Here is a 26,874-nt window from a genome sequence, read left to right as displayed (position 1 = left end):
GTATTCCTAAAGCAGGCCTCCTCCTCTCACAGAATCACAGAATCACAGAATCACCCGGGTTGGAAGGGACCCCAAGGATCATGTAGTTCCAACCCCCCTGCCTAGCAGGGCCACCAACATACATATTCAGATCAGGTTGCCCAGGACCCCGTCCAACCTGGCCTTAAACACGTCCAAGGACGGGGCATCCACAACCTCCCTGGGCAGCCCGTTCCAGGGCCTAACCACTCTCCTAGTAAAGAACTTCCCCCTAACATCTAACCTAAATCTTCCCTCCTTCAACTTAAAACCATTTCCCCTAGTCCTGCTGTTGTCAGCCCTTTTGAAGAGTTTACTCCCCTCCTGGGTGTAGGTTCCCTTCAGGTATTGATAGGCTGCAATGAGGTCACCCCGCAGCCTTCTCTTCTCCAGGCTGAACAAGCCCAACTCCCTCAGCCTGTCCTCATAGGGGAGGTGCTCCAGCCCCTTGATCATCTTAGTCGCCCTCCTCTGGACCCTTTCCAAAATCTCTATGTCTTTCTTGTACTGAGGGCTCCACACCTGGACACAGTACTCCAGATGGGGCCTCACAAGAGCCGTGTAGAGAGGGACAATCACCTCCCTGTCCCTGCTGGCCACCCCTCTCCTGATGGAGCCCAGGATCCCATTTGCCTTTCGAGCTGCCAGAGCGCACTGCTGGCTCATATTCAGTCTCTCGTCCATCAGGACCCCCAGGTCCTTCTCTGCCGAGCTGCTCTCAAGGACCGCTCCTCCCAGCCTGTACAGGTGCCTGGGGTTCTTCCGGCCCAAATGCAAAACCTTGCACTTTGCCGTGTTGAACCTCATCAGGTTCACCCGAGCCCAGCCCTCCAGCCTGTCGAGGTCCCTCTGAATGGCATCCCTTCCTTCCACCGTATCAACCACACCACTCAGCTTGGTGTCGTCAGCAAACTTGCTGAGGGTGCACTCAATTCCCTCATCGATGTCATTAATAAAGATGTTAAAGAGCACCGGTCCCAAGACAGACCCTTGGGGGACACCACTTGTTACCGGCCTCCACCTGGACATAGAGCCATTGACCACCACCCTCTGTCTGCGGCCTTTCAACCAATTGCTTATCCATCGGGTCGTCCACCCATCAAATCCACTTCCCTCCAATTTGGAGATGAGGATGTGGTGGGGGACCATGTCAAAGGCCTTGCTCAGGTCCAGGTAAATGACATCAGTCGCCTTCCCTTCGTCCACCAATGCCGTCACTCCATCATAGAAGGCCACAAGATTAGTTAGGCATGACCTTCCTTTGGTGAAGCCGTGCTGGCTGTCTCGGATCACATGCTCATTCTTTATGTGACCGAGCATGTTGTCCAGGAGGATCTGTTCCATGATCTTCCCAGGCACGGAGGTGAGACTCACCGGCCTGTAGTTCCCCGGGTCCTCCCTGCTCCCCTTCTTGTATATGGGAGTGACGTGACCCTTCCTCCAGTCGTCCGGGACCTCACCTGACAGCCACGACTTCTCAAATATGATGGAGAGCGGCTCTCCTCCCCTGCCCCACTCTGGCTCCCAGTGCAGTCCTGCTACCTGCTGGGAATGTCCCCCCATCTTCTTGCCCCCTGAAAAGAGAGGTGGGTTCCACTGCTGGAGTCTGTGGAAGATGGTCGCAGGTCTCCTGGAGATGCACGTTGCTGTGCAGCTAATGCTTTACTGCTAACGTATGTGTTTCGAGGCAGCTGGAAATCTGGTTTTGTTCCTCACTTAACAATGCTGATAAGTGCCCAAGGAATGCATTTTTATCTACATTTATGAAAGGAGATGGAATGGAGGAATATTTGTTGGCAGCGCTGTGTTACGCACCCGTAGCAGAGCTGTTTGAGTAAGTGAATTTACAAACCTATGTTTGAAAATCATTTACTCCCAGACTATGGTGCCGCCTTCAGAAGTGGTCTGGATTTTCCTTTTTAAACAGATGGTTAAATATTTGCTAATGCAGTTCAGTTTTATCGCAGCTCCTTCAGTGTTTATCTTTCCTCTCTGAGCAGTCAAGTGGGAGATAACGGGGATCCATTCAGTTGCTGCAATATCTTAAGAGCTGCACTTCCAAAGCAGAAGTGGGTGGGCCACACTAAAGGGAATTTAAGATGCATTTCCTCTTCTTATGGAGTATCTGCAGAAGTGAGTGTGGGTTTCTAGAAGATACAAGCAGCATGCATGAGGCCAGTCGTGGCACCTTGTTTTGTTCCAGAACTGCAGCAGGAAATTGTTTAGGAAATGGCTAAATACTCTTTACATACTCTTTACATACAAATATACTTGGACTTTTCCAAGCAAGTCGTGAAGTAATCAGAGCAACTTCTGTGCCTTGCCTTAAGAAATTGGTAAATGGAGTCATCAGCAGCTTGTTAATGAAACTGATCATAGAAAAACTGTTTTTCCAACATTCTGTTTATGTGGTTCCTACTGTACCTAAGGATTTAAGCACATAGAGTATGAGTGAAGACCTTTTCCTACTATCAGGAAGATGTGCTTAGCTGAGAATCGTAAACGAAATGCCAAATTTTCATTGATCTTCTGTTGTTCCATTTGCATACTAAAGTTGTCCTGAAATTGGCATGGGTGGAACAGGACAGAACAAAATGTGTTTCAGAGCAATTGAGAGTCACTGCTCGAATGTCATTTCTGTGCACTGCTCCCTTATTTGTCCCCAGACTGAAACTGTGCAAAAGAGGCTGATTTACACTGCAAATTCAGGCCAAACAAAATCCAATTGGAGCTCACTTGAACGCTGTTTTGATGTAAGATTCAAAGCTCCTGCAAATTTATTTTATCTTCTGCATTTGCTGATCTCCTGCTTGTAAATCCTGTTGAAGGAGAATAAAAATGAGTGCAGCCTGATGGGAATTAAATGTCTGAAGTTCAAAGCAGTTTGCACATCAGAGCAAACGTCAATCAAATGAACATCTTGCAAGCCAGGCAGGGAGTGCGTTTCTCCATGGGGAAGAGATCAAAGTGGGAGTCGCTGCTCTGTTTGCTCCCTCGGGATGCAGCTTCGATCGGTTGTTCATTAAAGTGAATCCAGAAGGAAGGGATTTTTAGGGAGGGGGGGAGGTGGGGGAACGGGGCTGGTCTTGAAACTGAATTTCAGCCAATGTTTTGGGGGTTTTTTTCCCTCTTGTTTGAGTAAGTACAAAAACTAATTGCATCTAAACATAGCATTGTGAGTTCTTTTTTTTTTTTTCTTTTTCTGGTAAGGATTTTGGAGGATGTCCATAAGGGTTGGCTGTGCCACCAAGCTTTGGAGCCAAATTCCAAAAGCAGCCTCGGTCAGCCAGCTCAGTTGTTCTTTTTGCCCAATCTGTTGTCTTTTCTGCTGGCAGAAGTGGGAAATGCTGTTAAAAAAACCTCAGCCTTCCTCATGCAGGGATCAGTGCTTGCCTGAAAATCCTGAAATACAAATCTGAAATAATTTCTTCCAGAATAAATAACGTGAACAACTCTGCAGAATGTGCCCTGTGTCCATACGCTGTATGGAACTTGTATACAAACTGTAGGAAAGGTACAGCCAAGGAAAGCAGTGGTGGCTGCAAACACCCATTGCAGTGCTGAGGCTTTGGGTTTAATTGCTGCTTTCATGTTGATGATCACCAAACTGTTTGACAGCACATAACTGAAACAGCTGAGAGCAGCCGTAAGAAGCATGCGGGAAATTCTCCGCTGTGATTAAAATGAAGGTGAATGTTGATGTGTCAGCTTGTCTCAATGCTGCCTCTCCAGGTTCTGTTCTGGGCTTCCTGAGCCACCCACACCTGTGCCAGGAGCTGCTCTCTTTCCTCTGGGTCCCTGTGTCACAGAGCTGGCTGTGTCCAGCACGATGCAAACCAATGCATTCCAAGGTGAGCTGTGCTCAACTGCAGCTGGCAAGCAGATACCTGCTCAGCTCAGAGCTGGGGATGACAGCTCTGTCTGAGGGCTGCTGTTTAATTCATGGCCTTATAAAAAATTCCTCTGCTGCCTGTTTTATTTATACTGCTCTCCCCTTAACTTTATTCTCCTTTTGCTACGTGTATGCTGTAGTAGGAGAAAGGAGGGCTGACCTATGCTGCAGGACTTCTTTGCTTTCTTTTCCCAGCTGTGCTGCTGATCATTTAGGTATCTGTCCCTTCTGTGTCCTGATGGGCAACAGAATACTCACCAATAAAAGTGAAGGGACTTGCCTGTGTCCATTCTTGCACTGAAGTGCTTTGGCATGCTCTAGTAAGAGGAGCAATGCCAACAGGCTGAGGCAGGGCAGCGAGGGATGGCGGTGGCCATGGCTGAGGGGCACAGCTGGGGTCACTTATGTTTTTGCCTTCCCAGAAGTGGGCCAGAAATGGACCTAACGGTCATCTGCTCGAAACCCTAAGATCTGCCACGAGGGAGTGATGTGAAATGCAGCTCAGCATCTTTCAGGGGTGAGGAAACGATGGAGCAAAACAGTCAACGTTTTAAACCCAGAGAGATGCAACCCCCCCCCATGGGTAGCTGGCAGCCAGTAGAGTGAGTGGTGTGAGAGTTGCATGGCACGAGGCGAGCGCCGTTCTGAGTGAGTGTGAGAGGTGATTTGGGCAAAACCTAATGTAAGGGCAGAGGAAAATTCCAGGTGATTTTGAATTAAAACTCAGCATTTATTGAGACGTGGATAATGTTAGTTGCTAATGAGGTATCCTGTTGCTGTCGCTAATAGGTTTTGATGGGAGCACTGGGGCAATTAGCTAACATCCTGAAAAGTCATTATCCTTCCCTGAGTGTTTGTCTAAGGGTATCCCTTGGAAATATTTCTCTAGCACTGAGATGTGTAATTTGCGGTCTCTAGCTCTTCCCCAGCTCATTTTGCTCAGAGATAAACATGTACTATGTGAGACCCATCCTTTGCTAATTAATCTCAGTCCTAAGATTCATTATCCAACAAAAGAATGAGCACCATTTCTGCTCGCTGGGTAGGAGCAGTTTGTGTGCACTGATGTGGCAGTCGAAGGATCAAGGTGTAGGAAGTACTGCAAAGAGAGGAGGGAGAACCCATGTGTGTCCCACTGCTCTGGGACTCCCTCTGTGCTTTGTGTACTGAAGTAAGAGAAGAAAAAAGCAAAAATGTTCACTGTGTGCATATCTGTATCTATATGGTGATTTTCAATGTTAAAAAATGTATCTTTTCAGTATTTTATATGTTAGAGCTATTTTTAAACTGTTACAATTCTACATAATTCTTAAAGGATTGCCTGTGTGGAGGGCACTTAATTACATCCATCTCACTTCCCCTTTCTTTTAAGTCTTTTGAGTTTAAGAGGAGGTCATGGAGCATTGATGCCTCAGTTGGGCACTGACTCATTCATCACTTTTACAACTAACATAATTGCATTAAAACATATACAGTGTTTATGAATATTGATGAAATGACTTCACAGCGTGCTTAAGGAGACACTGTTTTCATTGATGCTTCTATGCTACAGTGAAGGCACTAAGAAGGTAACAAATAGTAATCAATAATGATTTTTTTCCCCTGCATATTCAAAAATTAAATTTGATTAGGTTTTCTTTGAAAAGAGCCTCTACTCTCACGAGCTTGAACCGTGTAATAAGACTGGGCTTCTTGTGCCTCTGCAGCATGGCATCTAACCTGATGCAAAGGCCAAAGAAGTGTCTGTGGTTTTGTTGTGTGTTTGCATAAAGGACTGGTTATTTGTGAATCAGGAAATCATTCAGGAGTGCACTGCTAAGCTCTCAGGAAATGACTCCTCCACTTGAAGAGCACACTTCTGAACATGGGGAAGGCTGTGCTGCACTGTTTGCTTGGAAGCTGAGCCTCTGCTTTAAGCAAAAAATGCAACCCAGCCTTCAGTGTGGCTGTGCTGGCATGAGTGGGGTGCAGGATGCCAACTGCAATCTCTGCAAGCTCCTGTGCCTGTTGCAGCAGTGCTTGTTTGGCTTTGTGGTACCAACATTTCTGCAAGTGGACCCACTTACATATGGAAGTGGTGATCTTAAGCCTGCTAACAAGCACTTTTCTTCAGTCTTCACAGATCTCCTCTAAGGTTCTTCTGTGTCCCACATCTGAGTATCCCATAACCAAGAGATGGGCTCACAGCTGGTCCTCTGTCTGGCTGTCCTGGGGCAGCTGCTTCATTCCTTTAGGAGGAAAGGGCTTTGAACAACAGGACTGAAAGAAAAGATACTGGAGTAGGAGGGATTTAGTTTGCTTTAAAAGACTTGCTTCCTGCAGTCAGAACATGACATTTCCTTGCAGTAAACAGTTCCATCTGTCTGTGGCCTCAGTTTTTGTTTCTGTTAAATGTTGTTTTAATGGGATGATTTAGAAGCACGTTGTTTTATTATCTGTTTGTGTCTAGGAAGCCCACCAAGTGCCCTACAAGGACAGAATGAGGCAATCCATCTTGCTGTGTTTCCACTGGGCTCCACACTTCTCAATCACAATTTCCAGCCATAAGAATGGTGTTTGTTTCTTTATTTTCTCCCAAGATTTTGGGCTTCCATTCTGTTACAGCACATGGGTCTGTGTGTCTGTAGACATGCTTATATGTACGTGTGCATGTGTATGAAAAAGTGTAACTGGTTAAAGATCTACATGCAGTTGGCAATAAGCAACTAAATGAAGAATGTTTAGCGTGTCTTTAATGTGTATTGCTTGGAGCTGAAGTGAAAGTATTCAGGTGGTGCTGGGTGAGGGCTGTGTGCACATATGTAAGTTATTGAGGTGCCATTGGTATGAATCAAGTTGTTCAGGATCTTTTGATGTAGATATATTTCATCATTTGCTATTGTAGTCTTGAAAGCACTGAACAAACTCTGGTTCTGCCCATTTTCTCCCCATGACTTGCTTGGTAACAGCCAGCATTGCAGCAAGGCTCCTCACCCAGAATGTGATCTTCTGCAGGCCTCGCCTGCAGTTTCTTGTCATTGCTCAGAAATAAATTGATGGTAGAAGAACCTTTCAGAGGAGGCAGATAGTTTCTGAAGCCCCAGAATAATAGCTGAAAGTCAAATGGCATCAAGTGCTGGAGATCACAAAGATATTCATGAGTAAAATCGGCCTGTGTAAATGGTACGAAACTAGCTTTAAGTCTTTGAGAGCTTCAGAAATGTTTATAGTTACTTAGAACCCTTCAGTGTTAGTACACAAAAAGTGCAGTTAGTGTTGCTCTGACTCCTAGATTTTTTTCCTAAGGGCTCAAAGAAGAAATCCTTTCCTTCCAAGATATTTGGTATGCTTTTTTATAAGGTGAACGAGGAAATATTCATAGTGGTGAAGGTTCAACTACAGGAGGAAACTACAGGAAATCTAGGCTGATGGCATGCCTAGATGCTGTGCATGTATCCCAAGCTGGAACCTCTACTAATCTAGATGAAAGAGCTCAGTCTCTCATGATCATTGCTTCCAAGTAACACTGCAAGGAAAAAAATGCAACCTACTGTGGTAGAGAGCAGATGCAGTCCAACTGTGATGAGTTTTCAATCCCCTGGTTTTGGGTTTCACAGTTTTTCAAGGGCCCTTAAAATATGTGTAATGTTGGAGTTCCTAAACTAATAATCATTTCTCACTGGGCCTTCAAAAATATTTATGTCCATTGCAAATGCTGTGTATGTTTAGTAGGTGATGTCAGATTGCTCTGCTAATTTTGCTGTTGTCGTTGCAGATTCGATGGCAATTTTAACACCAACGTTTCTAGGACAATTAGCTGTGATAGACTGTCCACCACTGTCAACAGCAGAGCCTTCAATCCTGGACGTGATTTAAATTCTGGTAAGTAGTAGAGTTTGGGTTATTTTCCTTCTGTTATAGATTTTTTCCACTGGACTGTAACATTCCCTTGGCACAGGGAATTAGCACTGATTGCCATAGCAACGAGCTTTTATTTCTCCTTGCAACTGTCACAATGCTCTTAATTTGAGATTGCATGATTGAAAGATGATACTCAAAGTAATGCCCTTAGCCTTAAGTACTATATAGAAATGTCATGAAGATTTGATTTCAGCCTACCGTGGATAATTTTGTTGTGCTTTATGCACTTTTTTCTTCTTTTTTTTTTCCTTCCAAGGTACTTTCCTTCCTAGGCATGTCTGCTTTGGCATCAACAGTGTCAGCTCCTGATGAGGCCAAACACAGAAGTTTCTCTGATCTTCTTAGCCCAGTCCAGCTAATGTGAGGCTGTGTTTGCAAAAGCTGCAGAATATAGGAACATTCTGAAATATTCCCTTTTTCTATGTCTTCTCAGTGCATTTCTGCCTTCATTGTCAACTCATTCATTGCCTTGACACACTTTAAGAGCTAGGAGTGTGCTTTAGAACCAAATGCATGTGATTTATCCCTGAGCAATTAAGTTTTTGTTTCTCCAGCGTGTCACAGATTTGTTTATTTTATTTTTTTATGTGATCAACTTGCATTAATACATGGCTTTCAGGTTCCTTAGTAGTGCTTTTGTCTAGCTGTTGTATCCTGCTCCTCAACTTTTTATGATAATAGTGCTGTAAATTAGAAAACACTATAGATTTGGGTTGTAGATGTCATTTGGTTGTGTTGTTGGGTTTGGTTGTTTTTATTTTCCAAAAAGAAAAGCCAAACCCAAGCAGCTCCCTCAGGTTCCTTTCCATCTCATGCCCGGTACAGCACATCTTTGCTGGGCAAACAAGCTGATTTCCTGGTATGTTCCATCACCATCATTTTTGTGGTGCTTTCTATCCTGAAGTTATGCACACTAGCTGCTTTCATGTTAGCAGCTCTCAAACTCAGCCTCTGGTGGGATCTTTTTTAGTGTCAGAGGATGCCCTTAAGAGAAAAATGGAATGGGAAGACTGAAATTGAGCAGCAAGAGGTTTCTTTGAGAACTGGCAGCTGATGGGTACACACGTAGTGAAACCGAGGTTTGCTGTAGGTGAGCTGCAAGCAATGAGTCCTCAGTCCTCTCCTCTAATGTTTTGTAGAAGCACCAACTTTTTGGCTCGTGGTGCAGTTCTGTAGTACCATTTACCTCAGAGGATGCACACAGGAGAGAGCACTTTGTGCAGGAGCTGTTTCTGAATGAAGCTATGTAAATGTATTTGTTATTTCTAAACTAAAACTCACCTTGAAAGGGAGTGAAGGTCAAGCAACAGAAGGTTTCCCTGATTTTTCCTGCTCCTCTCTTCAGTGTCCCCATGCAGTGCAAGGAGAATATCTGTTGCACTTTGAATCCAGGCTCTAGCTGAAGTATTTCCCTGCACTGAGAAGCCTCCTGGGAGCTGCTGGTGCTTCAGGTTGTTTCACTTTGCTCACTCAGACTTTAGGCAGGCTGGGCAGCCACAACTTCCCCCAGATTGTGCGATGCTGGCTCTTCCCCTGGGACCCCACACTGATCAGCCATCTAGAGAAAAGGTTTGAAAGCCCTCTGTTGCCCCAGTTCCAAAAGCAGGATCTCCTGTGCTCTCCTTTGCCCACGGTTTCCATAACCAGGCTGGCCAGTCCATCTTCCAGCTTGTCTTCCTGAATGGGCTGATCAGTTCATTCTCAATATAAAACAACTCCCATGGGTATCTCTCTTTCCCTGCCTAAGTTTTGCCTACGAAATAATCTGTCCTATAAAAAGCTCTCGGTCAAACATAAATTTAAACTCAGCTGTGCTTGGCCTCAATCTCAGTTCTTTAAATGTTAATCTTGGCTGGCTCCGTGCACAATGTAAGAAAGTGGGGTTGGAGTGGGGAACTTGTAGATGTTGGAAGGAAATGGAATCTGCACCGCAGGCTCCAGGCAAGCCACAAGACCCAAGGCTTGGAGAGCCCCTGGTGCAGACAGCATGCTTGGTTTCTAGGCAGAGCCGTTTGTTAAAAAGGGTAAGTGTAGCTCAGGAAACTTTCAGCTATGAGGAATTTTGTAATTTTTTGTGCAATTTTTCTCTTTTGGAATTTTATACCATAGGAAATATAACCGTAGGGGAAGGGAAGAAAAAAATAGATGCGTTTCTTGCAGCCCTTAAGTGGCAAAAGCGGGATTTCTTCTTTTCTTGAGGTGGAGTTTTTTTGTTTTTGTTTTTTGTTTGGTCTTGTTAGTCTTGGAAACGGTTTGTTTTATGTTGGCTTGAGTTTTCCATTTGGATTACTTTGTAGCCATTACTACAAGACAGATAAGGAGAGAGTTTTTATTCTTCAGATGGAATCTCAGGCTTCAGTCAGTTAGATGAAGAGATCTGTCCTCACCACATGAATAGTCCTTTACTTATTAAACGACAAACTTGTGCCCAGCACCACTGCTTTGTTATCAGATTCCTCGTTCCTTATCTTTCTGGATAAACAGAGAACCAGTAAATCTTCCATGTTCTCAGCCTCCAAAATACCCAAATGTCTGTTTCAAATCAAGCAGCATTAGCAGAATGCTCTTCCCCAGGAAGATGAGGAGATGGGACCAATCATTTGTTGATGTGTTCAAGGCTTCGTTGTCACATCCCACCTGTGACACTTGGTCAGTCGAAACATGGAGTGCTGTGGTCATGCTCCTTCTTGGAATATATATATATACTTGGAAATGATAGGCAGGGTGGGTGAAAGCAGTTGGGCTAGCACCATCTCCAAAGACTTCCCATCTGCTCAAGTCCTTTTAAGCTAGAAAGCCTCTAAATGAAGGGTTTGTTACCTCTTTGCCCTTCAGAGCCAGAATAGCTCCCCAAGAGTGAGCTTCAGGCTGGGCTCATGCCATCAGCAGAATTTTAATTGGATCTTTTGTTTCTGGTGAGAGCACATGAGCCAGAGCACAGTTAGAATCAGAAAATCCTGGATCAGGCGTGTGAGTCTGGAGAATTAGGGTATAAGTATAAAATAAGCATGTTTGCTGCCTGCTGTTGTTTCTGAGGAGCGTTAAAATATCTTCAGAACTGTTCTTTTTAATGGAGGTTTCTCCCAGAAAGGATTGCACTGCTCTGAAAATTCATCTTTTTTTTTCCTTTTTTTTTTTTGCATGGTGGGAACCTGAAGGCTACAGCTGCATAAATGTAATGGTGAGGAAGAGGACTAAGAAACTCCTTTATAATGAGCAATTATGTTCAGCAGTTCCTTCTTTTTTTTTTTTCTTCCTTTTTTTTTTTAAGGCTGTTTGTGCTTCTCTTTGAAGATTAATTAGTTAATGATTTGACTATCCTTTGAAGATGTAAAGTGGTATCTAGAAGTGCTAAGTGTTATCATATCGCATTCCCTTTGAAGTTTTATAAACTATCACACAGGACTTTCTTTCTAAAAGTCCTTTTTGCCTTCTTAGATATTTATAATTAGAGAGAACGACGATTCAAATGCTCTCATGCTAACAATCCCCAACTGCTTCTGGCTGCAGCAGTTTGGGCTCAGCTGGTGCCTGATGGTGGTGGAGGAGCAGTGGCTTCGCAGCAGTTTGGAGCTGCTGGGCACGTGTATCCCCAGGCTGTGCACCCAGATATGGGTACCACTGACATCTTTGCATTTAGACTTAGATTCTGACTTACTCCAAGCAGTGTGATATCGAGGTTGGGCCTTGATTTAGTTCAGTTTAGAAGTGAACAAATTATTGCGTGTAGTCAGCAGCACCAAACAGTTTGTAATTTGTGGTACGGCAGGGCGATGGGTAGCTGGTTGCATTTACCAGAATGACTTGAAAGTGCCAGAAAATGAGAAAGTAGGTGATTGGTGTTTGGATTGAAATGGGAGCCACAGGTCTTAGCAAGTAAATGACAGCCTAGGAAATAAGCAGCAATGTAGTACCTGGTGCACGTATCTGCTAGTGCTGCCACAGAGGTCATTTGGGCACAGTTAGCCTCTGGCCCTACATACATACATACATAGCTTTGTATATATGTGTGTATCTGTCCACCTGTATAAGCCAAGATTTTGATGCTTTTTAAGCAGTTGGGTTTGTTTGGTTTGTTCCCCCACTTGAAGTGTTATCTTTCAGTTTGATAAAAGGTTATCAAATACTTTCCTGGGTCCCCACAGCCATGGCCATGTATCGTGTTCCTGTCTGGGTTGGCACACTGTTGAGGCATTCAGAAGTGATTGGTGGGTTTTTGCTGGCAAGATTTTGGGAGGAGAATACAGCAGGTGCTGGGGAGGGAGCTGAGGAGAGGAATTTCTGGAAGGCCTGGTGGTAAAAGCTAGAAACTGTGCATGGTTTAGATTTATTTCATTTGTAATGAAAAGTGATTTCTTTCCCAAAGTTTCCATTTTGGCAAAAATAAATTTTCACATTGCTGTTCCCTGCTGTGCAAAACTGCTGATCTGTGACCAAAGGAACCTGCTTTTTTGCAAAGCAGAAATGGCACTGATAAACTTGCTTCATCTCATGCCTGAAGCCAAAACCAGGACTTCAGCATAGTGAGAGCTCGAGTGAAACAAATGGTATTTGCAAATTGGTTGGACTTGTGCTTGCAGGATCACGGGTGCAATGCATGGAAGGGGGAACTTCTTTACCAAGAGAGTGGTGAGGTGCTGGAACAGCTGCCCAGAGAGGCTGTGATGCCCCGTCCATCCCTGGAGGTGTTCAAGGCCAGGTTGGATGGGGCCCTGGGCAGCCTGGGCTGCTGTGAAATGTGGAGGTTGGTGGCCCTGCTTGTGGCAGTGGAGGGATTGGAGCTTCAGGATGCTTGAGGTCCCTTCCAACCCAAGCCATTCTATGAAGTTCTTGAGAAAAGCAGTGCACACTCATAAGCATCACCAGGTTGATGTTACCTCTGCTCAGGGCAGAGAGAAATGAACACAGGCATCTGTGTGGGAAGCAGATGCCATGTTCTTCTGTTCCTTCCTTGGTTCTCTTCTTCATCTCATCCCATCCTGCAGCTTCTTCTTCGAAGCAGGGATTGGACAAAGCTGCTGTCACTGGGACTGCTGGGCACTGTGGAAATACAAACAGCTGCAGCAGAAGAGGGGGAACAAAGATAGTGGTTTTTACAGGGTAATTACTCTGAGCTGAATGCTGGGAGAGCATCGTGGCTGCAGCCAGTCTGGGAAACTTGAGAAAGTGCTAAACTGCTGTGGATGTGAACTGAAACCATAGGCTGCTCGGGTATTTTGTTGTAGGGGGATCTGGCTGAGGCTTGACATGTGCCCTGCAATGATTTCCAATTCCAATATTGGGGTATTTGATATGATTTGAATGAGATCCAGGAGATGAAGCTGTCTGTGATTATTTTTGGCCTCCCTCCAAGGAGGAATACTAAAAGCAAGATGCTCAATAGAAGGTACAGAACTGTACATCACATGCTTCGTGTAGACTTGTTTTTTAACAGATGCCAGAAGAGGTAATATTAAGAGATGAGGTTACTGAGGTGTAAGCAGCAAAACCTATTTTATATTTTGCGGTTACCTCAGTGTAATAAACGTATAATTTTTTTAACAGCATTTTTTTTAACAGTTTTTTTAATCTTTATTAAAACTGTTGGGTTTATCATTGTGTGTGCATGTATAATATAGTTGCTTTAATCTCTTCCTTCCTTTCTCCTGCCTTGGCTTCTTCAGTCTTGGTTATACTTCAGAGATTCAGAAATGTCATCCTATGAACCCGTATCTATCATGTCTCCTGTTAGGTTTCTAAAGGACTTGAGCAGTTTGTGAAGCAGATATGAAGCTCTGGCCATCAGCTGCAGCTGCCTGTGGTTGGCCTTGGCTCCCTGCTTCTTTTTCAAGTAGCTGTGAGGTGGTGTTTGTTCATTATGCCTCCAAGTTTCATCTCCATTTGTAACCCTGCTTCTTCCTGTCCAACTTTCAGTTCTTGCTGATAATCTGAAGTCAAACCCGGGGATCAAATGGCAATATTTCAGCTCAGAAGAAGGCATTTTCACCGTTTTCCCAGCCCACAAGTTCCGGTGCAAAGGCAGCTATGAACACCGCAGCAGGTATGATGTGACCCCTCCCTTTTAGTGGACACAGCATCCCTCAAACAACCTCCAGTGTTTTGCTTTTCCAAGCCGACAGCATTTAATGACCAGCTTCTATTGGAGTGCCTCAGGTTTTCTTAGGTTTGTTTTTTAAAAGTATTGATTTTCATTTTTAAGAAATTGAAGTGAAATAAAATTGCATCCAGGTTCCTCATGTCTCCCAAATCAAATAAGTTGTAAGTAGCAGTAATCTGTAAACTGTTGGTCAGCCCACAGGCAAGATTTGATTTGTATTTGGCTCATATTCGGTCCCTATTAACAAAGTAATAAGCACACAGTGTACTGATTGGGCAGGCACGTCGCTTTGGGAAAGGGTGCTGGAAGGGTGACAGCTTGGAAAGGCTGTGGGCAGGAGCACTTCTGCAGTCTGCACCATTACGGGCAGCTGGGAAGCAGCAATAGTGAACATTTTCTGTTTCCACTCAGAAAATTGTAGGAAAAAAAGGATTGAGTGGTGACGTGGTTTTCCTGCTTGGGGTAATAGCCTGCCTGCTCTGTAAGCGTGCAGCAAAGCGGTTGTGGTTTGGTATTTCTCCCCTGGCCTTTGCTGCCAATATTATGCGTATGGATCAAGTGGATTCTTCTGAGAAAGTCAGAAGAGAAAGCTTTAGTCACTGTTAGGTCACTCATTAGTTAATTGCACCAGTTAATCAGTCTGTGCGGGAGAGCATTAACCCATTCCAGTACGTTTCCACACAGCTGAATGCACAGAGAGCAAGCAGTGCTTGTGTTTGAGCAACCAAATGTTTATGGGTGCTATCTGCTGTGTATCATCAAAGCTTGAAGCTTGGGCTTGACTAAATTTGCCATGGTCTTGGAAAGGTTTGATCTGAGGACGTGAGAGCTGGGAATACCCAAATCTCTGTCAGAATTTTGACACTAAAACCATTGGTGATTTCATGCACGTTGCCTAATTGTGCTCTTAGTTTCTCCATAGCTAAATTAGAGCTTTTCTTTTCTTTTCTTTTCTTTTCTTTTCTTTTCTTTTCTTTTCTTTTCTTTTCTTTTCTTTTCTTTTCTTTTCTTTTCTTTTCTTTTCTTTTCTTTTCTTTTCTTTTCTTTTCTTTTCTTTTCTTTTCTTTTCTTTTCTTTTCTTTTCTTTTCTTTTCTTTTCTTTTCTTTTTTTTTGCTAGCATTTACCTAAGAGGGTAGTTTGGACAGATTAATTAGTTAATGCTGAGTGCTTTGAAGATCAAACATGCTATTTAAGTTCTAGGTATTAGGACCAGTGAAGAGCTGCAGGCTGTTCTGCAATTTAGAACTGATTTGTGCCAGCTATTTGCTGCAGTGACTTGTCTAAAACATTCTGCATTTCCTTGGCTGTTTAATAAGATTTCAGTGGCTTTGATAGAATAAAAACAGAGCTCAGAACACTTGACTGTAAGTAGGTTTGGGTCTGGGCTTAAGAAGGAAGAGAGTTCTATCTTTTCCTCTCTCTTCTTGGTGAAGTTCCTCCTAATTTGTTCCATGTTGAAACCTTGGCAGTAGAGCTTGTGAAATCTTTCACACATACCTCACAGTACTGGACTACATCTGAGTGCTGCTTCACTGCAACTGTGGTTTTTTGATGTTAGCACAAATAGATGCATGCAGCACTGAGAGCCCTGACCAGGGGTGAGGCAGATAGACCCATGTGGTTCAGACTGCACAGGCCTGAGGGGTTGTGGAGCATAGCCCACAATTCTTGGTGTGAAACCCTTCAGGGCACCAAGAGAAAACCCTTTCTTGGCCAGAAGCCTTCTCTTATTAAAATAAACCAAGCTCTCTATGCTAATACAGCTCTACGTGGGTACACAGGTTTTTACTTGTCACATTACCAGCAAATACCAACCATTGCACTTACTTTCTGATGGGAGTAATATTCCTGGCACCCAGTGTTTATCATTAAGCAGTTCTTGCTTGCCATGCATAGTCCAAAGCCTGGTGTAAGTTCTATAAACAGGGGTCTCAAATATTAGACTGCTTCAGCAAAGTTGTTTATTTCTAGCTGAAAGCAACTGCTGTGATACAGGGAGAAGGATCTGACACAGGCTTGGATTAAAAACAAAAGGGAGTGGGAACGAGGGCATTTTCTTTGGGTTCAGGTCTTCTGCTGGTCTCTTCTCGTAGAAACTTCCATAAAATTCAAAGTTCCTTTTGAATTTTATTATTTCTTCCTGGGGGTTTCAATTCTTGACCATTTTACTTACAAGCATTTCAGTGGGAATGATGACTCATGCCATTGGTTTGCATTCCATTCTCCTTCAGGCCTGTCTATGTTTCTACTGTTCGACCTCAATCCAAGCATATTGTTGTCATTGTGGACCATGGAGCTTCAGTCACAGAAACGCAGCTTCAGATTGCCAAAGATGCTGCTCAGGTCATTCTGAGCTCTATAGATGAGCACGATAAGGTGAGCTTTCTGTATGCAATGACTGTATTTTCTTTGGTTTTTTTTTTTTGAACTGTGCTTGGTATCTTCAGCCAAAGCAGTATTTTTTAGCTTGTGGTCCATTGACTCGTGGAGATCTGTGGTCTACCTCCAATGAGTGAAGAAGACTTGAACTTGTGTTTGGAAGTCTGTGTTATTATGGCGGAAGCATTTGGGCATCTTGAGGTGACAAAAGTGAAAACCACTGATCTAAGGGAAAATCTTGTTTCTGAGTAATCCTTAAATGCTCATTTGTCTTGGCACAGACTTTAGGCACTGGTCAGCAGTGTGATACAGTGTGAAATTAGGAGAACCACACTCTGAGCTTGATGACTTCTGAAGTATGAGATTGCTTTGAGTAACTCATTTTTGCCTCTGTGGCTGTTTTCTTGCATGGAGGAAATGGAAAAGATTTATTCTGCAGTTACACTGGAGTGATCTGAAACATATGTTAAAATGTTTGGAAGATACCCAGAATATAGTATAAAAATGCTTAAAGTTTAACAGAATTAATAGCACTTAAATGTAAGTGTCAAACATGCTTGTCTGAGTATAGACCTCCAGTGAAGAAAATGAATTTAAGAGAGAGATTACTTGGTCAGTAGCTCAGTGGTTATGAAACCTGTTACACGAGTAAATAATTACTGCTTTATTCTATGACTTTCTTGCATCAGTCATAATTTATAATAAAGTATGCCACTCAGTTAATAAGACTGGTATGTTGAACGTATATCAATGCAAATGTTGCCACTACGTGCCATTACTTATTTACAGAATTAAAAGTGATGGTAGATTGGGCTTGCTTTGATTGAAACATTAAAAAGCCGTAATGCTTCTCCTGTGGAAACTTCCTCAGGGGTTTTCTTTTTTTCATTTTCTGTGTGCCCTCCACTTCTCCAAAGGAGCCCAAGGATACTGGAAATGCTGTCTGCTGGTTTTGTGTTCAGATACCTCCAGTCTGTGGAGGTTTCTGCCCAGAACAGTGTAGTAGCTATTATGTGTGAGCAGTGTGAAGCTGACTTCATCTGGGAAACAAAGACTGAAGTCTCTTTTTCTAGAAATCACCATAAGTCTAATCCTTTTCAAATCTGATGGATTTATGCCTCGAGCATTTACTTCTTAACAATTGAATTTTAAATCCACAGAATCTCTTCAGTTGGCTTATCATTGTGTTTTCTGTATTGGTTCATAAAGAATTATAATTGGTAAGATAATCCAATATAGTTTCTTCTCTTTCAAGATCTCTGTGTTAACCGTGGCAGACACAGTAAGAACCTGCTCACTGGATCAGTGCTATAAGACGTTCCTGTCTCCTGCCACCAGCGAGACAAAAAGGAAGATGTCCACCTTCGTTAGCAGTATAAAGTCATCTGACAGCCCCACGCAGCATGCAATAGGATTTCAAAAGGCTTTCCAGCTGATACGAAATACAAACAATGGCACGAAACTCCAAGGAAGTAAGTCTCTTCTGTAATCCTCTTTAAAATTTCAGCTTCTCACTTTGACAGAGGCCAAAGGAGCGTAGTGTCTCAAATGTCCAAAAATTAAAATAAAAAAAAAAAAAAGCTCATGTTTTGATTAAATAGCATTAACTTGATCCAAAATCTGCACAGGTGACTGTGGAATGTGGCCATTCCCTTTTGATTTATTCTACTTGCTGACTTTCCTTTCTTTTGAACTATTATATGAAATTCCAATAGCTGAGTTACTTGCTAGAGATGTGCAGAGGGGTCCTTTAAATGAAAATGGCTGTTGCTGCAGGGTCATTGATTGCTACAATGTAGGTGTAGGGGTAGCTCCCTAACTGGAATCCTTGGGAAGTCATCCTTGCTACTTAGGGAAGCTACTTAGGGAACTTAGGTTGCTAAGGGAAAAGGATTTCCTTGAGAATGCCAATTATGGGTGATATTTTATGGGATCTGAGGTTGGCTGGGTACATTTTCCTTCATCTAAGAATATCCTTCTGAATTTTGCAGCATGCATTATGGGCTTTCTCCTTCCCATTTCCAAGCATGGGGTTTTTTATGTGTTTTTGTTGTAATGAGGATGTGGTGAAAGATGTGGAAAAGATGGATATGAAATGGAGTGGCACGTTTTTTGCTTGCCAGGAAGCAGAGGAAAGCAAGTTCTTAAAGCTGTGCTCCAAGTGCTGGAGCCCAGTAACACTGCCAGCGCTGTGGCAGGGTGGAGAGAAAGCAGGCTGATCTTTATCATTTCAGTCAATTCATTTCTGTAATGCAGATCCCATAGCTTGGTGCTGTGACTGCTCAGATGATTGCAGATTTGTCATTGTCCTGGAGGGCCCTGGCTCAGACTGCAGTGCAGAATATAACAAAGTTAAGAAGAAAAGCCCAGGAATTAAAATGCTTTTGAAAGACTGGGGGAATGCGCTCCTCTTTCAGGTCCCTTTCCCTCAGTTTATAAGATGGTTCTTGCTATTAAAGGTTTATTCAATTTCTGAGCTTTAGGCCACAGATAAAATGAAATGTTTATCTGTCTGTACATTGCTTAGCTGAAAGACAGGGCTGTCAGGGGCAGGTTTTTGCCATCCTCTGGCAAAATGATGAAAGGGGTGCGACTTTCTAGAGGGAAAAAAAATACATTGCTGCTGAAGCTGGCTGGGATAAGACGTGTTAGTCATGGGTGGTTATTCCAAGAACATCAGCTGTGCAGTCTTACAACATCCTCCTACGTACCTTTTCTGTTTGGCATTGTGTGTTAGGATTAGAAGGTTTCGGTGTGTTCTTCACTGATGTGGAAAAAAGAACAAACACATTTTGTCCAGGTTTCGTGTAGAACAGTTATTTGGGGTCACAGGTATGTGAAGCTAAAATACAAGGCAAATGGCTTTGTGTTTTCTGTTAAGATTGAAGGGTTCTAAAGACCTAATGTGTACATATCAAGCTTCAGAATTCACCGAGCGAGATGCAGTAGATTGCAGCAGAGGATGTTAATAAACCATAACTTATCTTCTTAAAGTAATCTTTTCATCTTAAAAAAACAAAAACACAACATAAAACAAAAAAACAAGTAGAAAAAAGTATTATTCATATTACTGTTAATTTTCTCACATCCTGTTCCCGGAGAACAATGTGTGGGTGTGTCAGGGAAGCTGTAGAGATACAGCCTTGCTCCTGAATTTGCATTGGAAAGCTTAGGAGGAAACTACTGGGATGTGAGAGAGGAATTGTGCTGCTGATCACGTCAGGATTTCCTGCTTTGTGCCAGTTCCTATTGCAGTCCTGCTCAGGAGACCCTCATCCCAAACTGTAAGAAAATACTCTGCCTCTGAGAGCCAACATTACTTGAAAACTAGGTAGCGTGTCTTGAAACTGGGCAGTGTGTCTGGATCTATATAGAATTGCAGTATAGCTCCTCATACTTGTTTGTGTTTAGTACTGATTGAAATTCATTTCAAGTCACGAGGACAAAGCATACAAATCAGAGCATTCAGGGCATTCGTACCTATTTAGGAAAGAAGTTCAACAGGAGGTGGGTCAGCAAAGTTGGCATGTAACCATCTGACATCATGTGCTTTGGATTATGTGGTGCTGCATGGTCACTACGAGTGCCTTAGTTACACACATAAAACTTCTAATACAGAGATATAACATGATGAAATCGGATTGTGTGTAAGCAGAGATTTGAATGTGCATCTTCAAAGGCTTCGAAGCCATTCGTGTAGAACAAACTCAGCTTGAAAAGCGTGTTTGGCGTCATGCAAAGCGAGCGGTGCAGAAGGGCTGTGCATCGTGGTGTGTTTCTCAAGCACTGCTCTCCAACCTGCAACACAGGGAGACCTAAGATGCCTTTCATCTCTGCCTGCTCTCCTCCAGTGCACCGCAATGTGTCGGTGGGTCTGCTCTGCCAAACCCATCAGCGTGGCTGCTGGCTGCCTGGCAGGCACTGGATTAAGTGGGTGGTTGTTAAATGCTGAGAATGGAAGTTTAACAACAAAAGAAGTAATTCTTAAGGCTCTGCTGTGTTCATCCACTGTGGATTGCTCTGAATCTTACAAATGAAGCTATTGCTATGTGTGTTTGTAAGCAGATGGAAGGAGTCTTACCGCAGTGCTTTCCCAAGTTAAAAATCTAATGCAATTTCTGTTGTATTTGTAATTCTTTTTTAGATACCGATATGGTCATAATTTCTCTCTCTGCTGGGATCACATCGAAAGATTCCTCAGAAGATGATAAAAAGGCTACTCTACGTGTCATCAATGAGGAGAACAGTTTCCTCAATAACTCAGTCATGATTCTCACTTACGCTCTTATGAACGGTGAGAAATGCAAATCCAAATTTGCATCCATTCCAATGGATGCAAATTCCCTTTTGTAGCACAACCAGTTTATTAAGCTCATCCAAGTGTAATTCCACGCCCTGTTGGGAGCAGTTTGTTAATTGATTTTGGCCCATGTAATCCAGAGGCTGTATCCAGATGTTGCCTCTTTCATGTATAAAACTCTGTGCTACTATGTGCTTATGTATCAAAGTGCAGCTGCTCAGCATATGAAATATTGTTGCCTGAAATGTCTAGCTTCAACCAGACTGAGTAAAATTTGATGACTGTTGCAACTGTAAGCCTTCCTGGGACTGCTGGTGTTTCTTGCTCTTGCACAAAGGAGCATACCCATGATTTGCATTTCAGTCATTAGCCACCGAGCACAAATGTAACATCAGTCAAGCTGAAGTGCTTTGATAACTTAGGTCCTAACTGAAGAAGTCAGATATTAAGATCACTCGTTCAGTTTGGCTTCCTGTGTTTTTCCAACAAAGCTTTAAGTAAGAAGGCTATACATTGTATTACTGAAAATTGCACAGGCTCCAGCCAAGGAAACTAATGCTAAAGCTAATATGTCATTTTAGTGTAAGTTTAAATACTCATTTGAGTTCTGATATGTACAGAAGTCTTTGATTTGCCTGCAGGAATTGAGCCTGTGACTTATGTAAAGTGGGAGGCTTTAGTGTTTAAGCTAAAGAACAAAGCCTGTTATCTCTATGGGCATATGATATGCTCCTGGTCCTTTCTGTGGACTAGCCATCAGTGGAGAACAAAGAGCTGTCCTGTGGATTTATAGGTCACATAAGTCTTCGTTAAAAAAGTCTTTGTTTAAAGTGCTGGTGTGAGTGGCATGATGAATTTGTGCATGGAGTGTATGAAAGGCAACCTTATTACCTTTTGTACTTGCTAATTACTTGTATTTATGGCACTACAGAATCAGATACAGAAGCCTTGATGCTAAGTAAGCTTTTTATCCTCTCCCTTCTGTTTCTGTTCCAGAGGGAGTGACGGGTTTGAAAGAACTGGCCTTCCTCCGAGACCTGGCAGAGCAGAACTCAGTGAAGTACGGCGTTCCAGATCGAACAACCCTGCCTGTGATCAAGGGCAGCATGATGGTCCTAAACCAGCTGAGTAACCTGGAAACTACAGTTGGCCGCTTCTACACGAACCTCCCCAACCGAATGATCGACGAGGCGGTCTTCAGTCTGCCTTTCTCAGATGAAATGGGAGATGGTAAATACTTACGTTGAATTTGGGTATCAAAATCAAAGAGGGATCATTGTATGTTGTCAAAAATTTGCTGTCAGCTTCAGCAGAGTTGGGCTGCGCCCAGCACTGAGTGGAACAGGAAGCTTGAGCAGGTTATCAGTGCCCCCAGCCAGGCTGGCAGTGCGGCGTAAATGGAATTTAGTGGATGCTTTTTAGTGTCTTAGGGTCAGTTTTTCCCTAGACTGTGATTGCATCCGGAAGAATACCTTCGTACAGCAGATGGCTGTAGTGTGATTCTCCCTCCAGTGTCTTAATTCATGTTGACGAGGTGGAAGGCACATGAATCTGCCCTTTTACCTTAAGACATGATGCCACTTTAACAAACTCTGTATGTTCAGCTTTACCTAATCTCACTACTATATCCAGATGACAGAGAGACTCGAGGTTCTTGATATCAGTGGGTGTCAATGATAGGTACCAGTGATATCTATCTAGATAAGTGATAGATATCACTTGAAGGGTCAGTGCTGTAGGGTTTAGCCCTTCTTGGTCTTGGGTAGCTCACCTGACATTTCTCTGGGGCTGTTCTGAAAAGGGTTGTTAAAAACATCACGATGGTGTTAGGGATTACACCTGTGATTTCATATTGTTCTGACCACGTAAAAAAACTCTGTAATTTGTTCATTCCAGACTTTGCATGTTCTTAGTGTTGGCTGCAGTTCTGTGATTCTGCAATAGTCAGGGTTATGCTGAATGGTTTTCAAAGGCACTTCAGTTTAGATTGAGTGTTTAGGCCCTAACCAAATTTAAGGCTATTGCAGAATAAATCTCCTCTGAGTCAGCATGCTTGTAACTTGCTGTGTCTCCTAACATCAGCTTTCTCTCACAAAGCCATATCCAAGCATAATGGAAAATTTGAGCAAGGAAAGGATTAGAAATGGTGCAACAGAGAAGGTTTGTCTTGCATTAGCTTTGAGTATGCTTCAATGTTTATTCATGCTGTATTTATAAATTGCTGAGTTTCCAAACAGTAATGGCATAGAAAGTAAGAGAAGTAAGGTATTACCTAGAGTTCTTACCTCAGGCACATGAGGTGCTTCTGAAATCATTGTGTAATAATAAGAATAATTCCCAGTGTGGTGGCTATGCTGGGATTTAGTTAAGCAGAAGAGGTGTAACATTGTGAATGCACGATTAGATGAGCAATAATTAATCTCTGTTGCTTTACAGGTATGAATCCTCCCTCTTACTTCTTCCTCCCTCTTTTTTTTTTTTTTTGGTAACTGTCTTAAATGACAGCATTGAAGGAACAAAATTAATATAGTGTAAATGCATTTCTAAGTATAAGGTATCTATTTGTAAACTGACAAAAAGCCTAAAACATTAAATGTTCTCCATGTTTTATTAAACTGATGGAAGGTACCTCAGGGCACTATCAGAAACATAGAAAGTAAGTGGGGAGGGTGGCTAAAAACAGCCAGACCAACAAATAACCTGTTTGGCTTCCATTTGGAAGCACCATTTTTGTTCATATTCCAGTAAAGAATACTGTATAAAATTTATCTAACACTTTGTTATTTTGTGATTATTTGTTATATGATGTTTTTATGTTATTTGTCTCCTTCTAAGGCCTGATAATGACTGTAAGTAAACCATGCTACTTTGGGAACCTGCTGCTAGGGATTGTTGGAGTAGATGTTAATCTTGCATATATCTTGGAAGATGTCACCTATTACCAGGACTCATTGGGTTCCTACACATTTCTCATTGATAATAAAGGTAATTTTTTTGGTTAAAATAATTTCTTCTATTCCCACTGAGGTCATCAGCCATCAAAAGTATGTGCTAAATTCTCATGCATCTGAATTGTCTGTAAGTAGTGAATGATAGCGTTTGTGAAAGGATTAATGGTGTGGTGTTCAGTTAGTTTCTCTAGCTGGCCTGAGAGCCAGCTAGAATCTATGGGTGGATTCATAATGTGAGATTTCTGTCTGGGAGTTTTGATGTGGAAGTGCTTACTGCTGCTTGAATTGTACACATGGAAAACCTTAAGTTTTCTGTGGCGTAGGGCGAAAGGCGGAGCTGGTGTACGCGTATGTTCAGCTGTTTTCCTTTGATCCCACATCGTTTTATTGCCTGGCTCTTTGAGCTGTCTTTCATTGGCAGCTTAGGAAGTTCTTACTTTGCAACCTTTTTGATAATATTGCTATTTTGTTTACTTCTGTTAACGGGTAAAAATTAATCAGTGCTTGTACTTAATTACCGTGTTAGTTTGCTTTTTATTTCCTAGAAGGTTTCCTCTTGTGCTTGGTTGTGTCAGTGAGTTCAGTGCATGTCGCTGTCTTTTATTTTTCAGGGTACACTCTTATGCACCCATCCCTTACCAGGCCCTACCTGCTGTCTGAACCACCCCTCCACACAGATATCATACATTATGAGAACATCCCAAAATTTGAGCTGGTGCGGCAGAACATCCTCAGGTATGGAATCCGGGATGCAAGTCTGAACATTAGCAGTCCTTTGGGCACCAGACGTGGTTTTGGAGGAGCATTCAGAGAACATAAAAAATGCAGAACCTGTCCTGTTTTGATTTTTTGTCTGCAGCTAAGGAAAGCAAGCTTTCCACAGCCAACGTGGCTGATATTCTTTCTAATCTCTCTTCCACATCAGGAAGATTTTCCAGTGTTTGGTTTCAGTTCTTCATCCTTCATCTAAATATGAATTTTTGTTTCAGCTTTAGAGTTAAAACAGCTCCTCACTTTGAGCCTCCATCTTCCCTTCCTCACAATCAGATTGCGTTCTGTTGAGTCGTTCTTAATTTAAATTTAAATTGACAATAAATGAAGACTGATGGGTCAGGCAGTGGCGAGTGGTGATCATGTGCTGTATGAAGCCACAGAACAGACACTGAAATGTTTTTTGTCTTTTGCTGCAAAAGATTTTTCTCAAAAGGTGGTGATAGGCAAGCATCTTTTTGTTCACTTAAAACAGATAACAGCTGACCTTTTCAGAGCTTCCAATATTTTTTATGGACATACTGCTTAGGAGCTTTGTCAGTGTGTAATGAAATGATGGATGCTGTTTTTCCCACTGTAGCATTCCCCTGGGCAGCCAGATCATTACAGTCCCTGTGAACTCCTCACTGTCCTGGCATGTAAACAAACTGAGAGAAGTTGGGAAGGAGGCCTACAATGTCAGCTATGCCTGGAAAATGGTAAGTGCTTAACATGACATTGTTGCATGGTGGCACTGAGTACGTTAATATTTAGAAGAGTATATGAATATATTGAATATAGTGAAGTACAAAATATTGCTCTGGTCTTTGATTCTATGATTGAACGTATTTCAACTCTAATCTTGACCCTTGACCCTTAAAACAGAGCGTAAAATTAAATGTAATCCAGGTGAATTTTACTGATGCCCGAAATACTTGGCTACTTCTTTTTGCCCCAAACTTAGGAGGGTAGCTGTGGATCATTTCACAGCGTTAAGTTAAATAAAGCCTTAAAGATTAAGCTGGGCAGTTTTAACAGATCAAATCTGTCACTGGATAACAGAAGTTCACAGAGGAGGCTAATGTTATAATGCTGCACTGAATACCAAACACCCTTACTGAGCAGTTGGGCAAGTTTTGCCATTCTGTTGTACTACAGAGTACTTAAATACACACAAACCAATGAAGCATGTGACCCATGCAGTACACGATTAAGAATGATAAAACCTCTGGAGTTAAATTGTCAGTATTCCTCCTAATGGGAGTACCGGTGTATGTTTGTCACGTGTGAAGCTGAACCCTGGCCTCTATTAATGACTTTCCAATAAGTGTGTTAGAAATGATTGTTGCTCATGTTTTCCAGGTTCAGGACACGTCCTTTATTCTGTGTGTTGTGGTGATACAACCAGAAATACCTGTGAAGCAACTTAAGAATCTCAACACTGTCCCCAGCAGCAAGCTCCTGTATCACCGCCTGGATCTGCTGGGCCAGCCAAACGCCTGTCTGCACTTCAAGCAGCTGGCAACTTTAGGTAGAGCTCTCATGCATGCTTCTGTAGAGTGTGGTAGCAGAAAGTCAGACTGTGCTCATAAAATGCTGCCAGTATCGTCCTCTTGAGGGACATTTTTCTCCAGGGCTGATTCTCTAATCAGCCATACCCACTGGTGCATTCTCTCCGTTGACCAGAACTAACTTACTCATTGCTGAGCACTTGAGTGGATGAGTGCAGTGGGGCTGGGAAGGAGGTCACAGCCCTATCAGTCTTGCTTCATGGAGTTTCCAAGAAGTGGAGTGGGGAGAGGGAAAGATAGCTCACTGAGTTCTGTTCTCTTGGCTGCAAAACAGCTTATTGACATCATTCTGTGATTAGTTCTGTGAATATATCCTAAGAACATGGATATATTTTTTTTAGATATATATAAGTTGCAAGCATTTACACTTTAGTAAAAAGCCTAAGAGCAGAGCTTAAATCTGTGCTGTTTCATAAGAAGTTCTGAATTAACTGCTTTTGTTTATAGCAAAGCTTGAGGGGTCTCGTGGTGCATTAGATCCACAGTTGTGGTATTTTCTTATCTGTGTTGCAGTGCCACAAATAGCTAAGCGTGATTAGACTGGAGAAGTAATGGAGGCATTTCCAAAGGAAACCTACAGAAATTGCTTTGTCAATTGTTTAAAATACAGGGTTTTTTCTTTCTTTCTTTAATGTGGAGCCTATCTTGATTGCCTTATATCCAGAAAGATAAGATATAAATAGAAAATACCCCAAAAACACGGTATTAAGCTGACAAGTGGAAAAACTTCATACAAAGCAAAATGCAGTCATATCAGAATATTTGGTCTGGGAAGCAGATGAAGGCCAACATCAGAAGTTCATAAGTGATGGCTGCAGTACACATGGTTCCTGGATGTGTGGTGATGTGTTTTAGAGGAATGTGAATAAAAGCAGATCACTTACTCGAGTGATTTATTTTTTTTCTCCTGTGGAGACCATTATGTACTGAGAAATTGGGTTCCATGGGTCAGATGTTCTGAAAAGATGTTCTTCTCAACCTTCATCATCGTTTTTCTTTTAAAAAGAAAAAGCTC

At 42.6% G+C, this 26,874-nt stretch overlaps 1 protein-coding gene across 1 annotated transcript in view; it reads left to right on the top strand.

Moving 5' to 3' along the window:
- CACHD1 (cache domain containing 1) overlaps window positions 1-26,874 on the top strand; it is a 106,197-nt gene that overhangs the window by 61,771 nt on the left and 17,552 nt on the right. The window contains exons 4-13 of the mRNA XM_048945501.1: window positions 7,665-7,771; window positions 13,724-13,850; window positions 16,140-16,284; window positions 17,543-17,759; window positions 20,432-20,581; window positions 21,584-21,817; window positions 23,423-23,572; window positions 24,150-24,273; window positions 24,890-25,007; window positions 25,651-25,819. Of these exons, the coding sequence (XP_048801458.1) occupies window positions 7,665-7,771; window positions 13,724-13,850; window positions 16,140-16,284; window positions 17,543-17,759; window positions 20,432-20,581; window positions 21,584-21,817; window positions 23,423-23,572; window positions 24,150-24,273; window positions 24,890-25,007; window positions 25,651-25,819 (1,541 nt within the window). The remainder of the gene's footprint in view (window positions 1-7,664; window positions 7,772-13,723; window positions 13,851-16,139; window positions 16,285-17,542; window positions 17,760-20,431; window positions 20,582-21,583; window positions 21,818-23,422; window positions 23,573-24,149; window positions 24,274-24,889; window positions 25,008-25,650; window positions 25,820-26,874) is intronic.

Source organism: Lagopus muta, chromosome 5, assembly GCF_023343835.1.
Source record: "Lagopus muta isolate bLagMut1 chromosome 5, bLagMut1 primary, whole genome shotgun sequence".
Lineage (NCBI taxonomy): Eukaryota > Metazoa > Chordata > Aves > Galliformes > Phasianidae > Lagopus > Lagopus muta.
The sequence above is the reverse complement of the archived record's forward strand: the minus strand, read 5'-3'. Positions and strand labels throughout refer to the sequence as shown.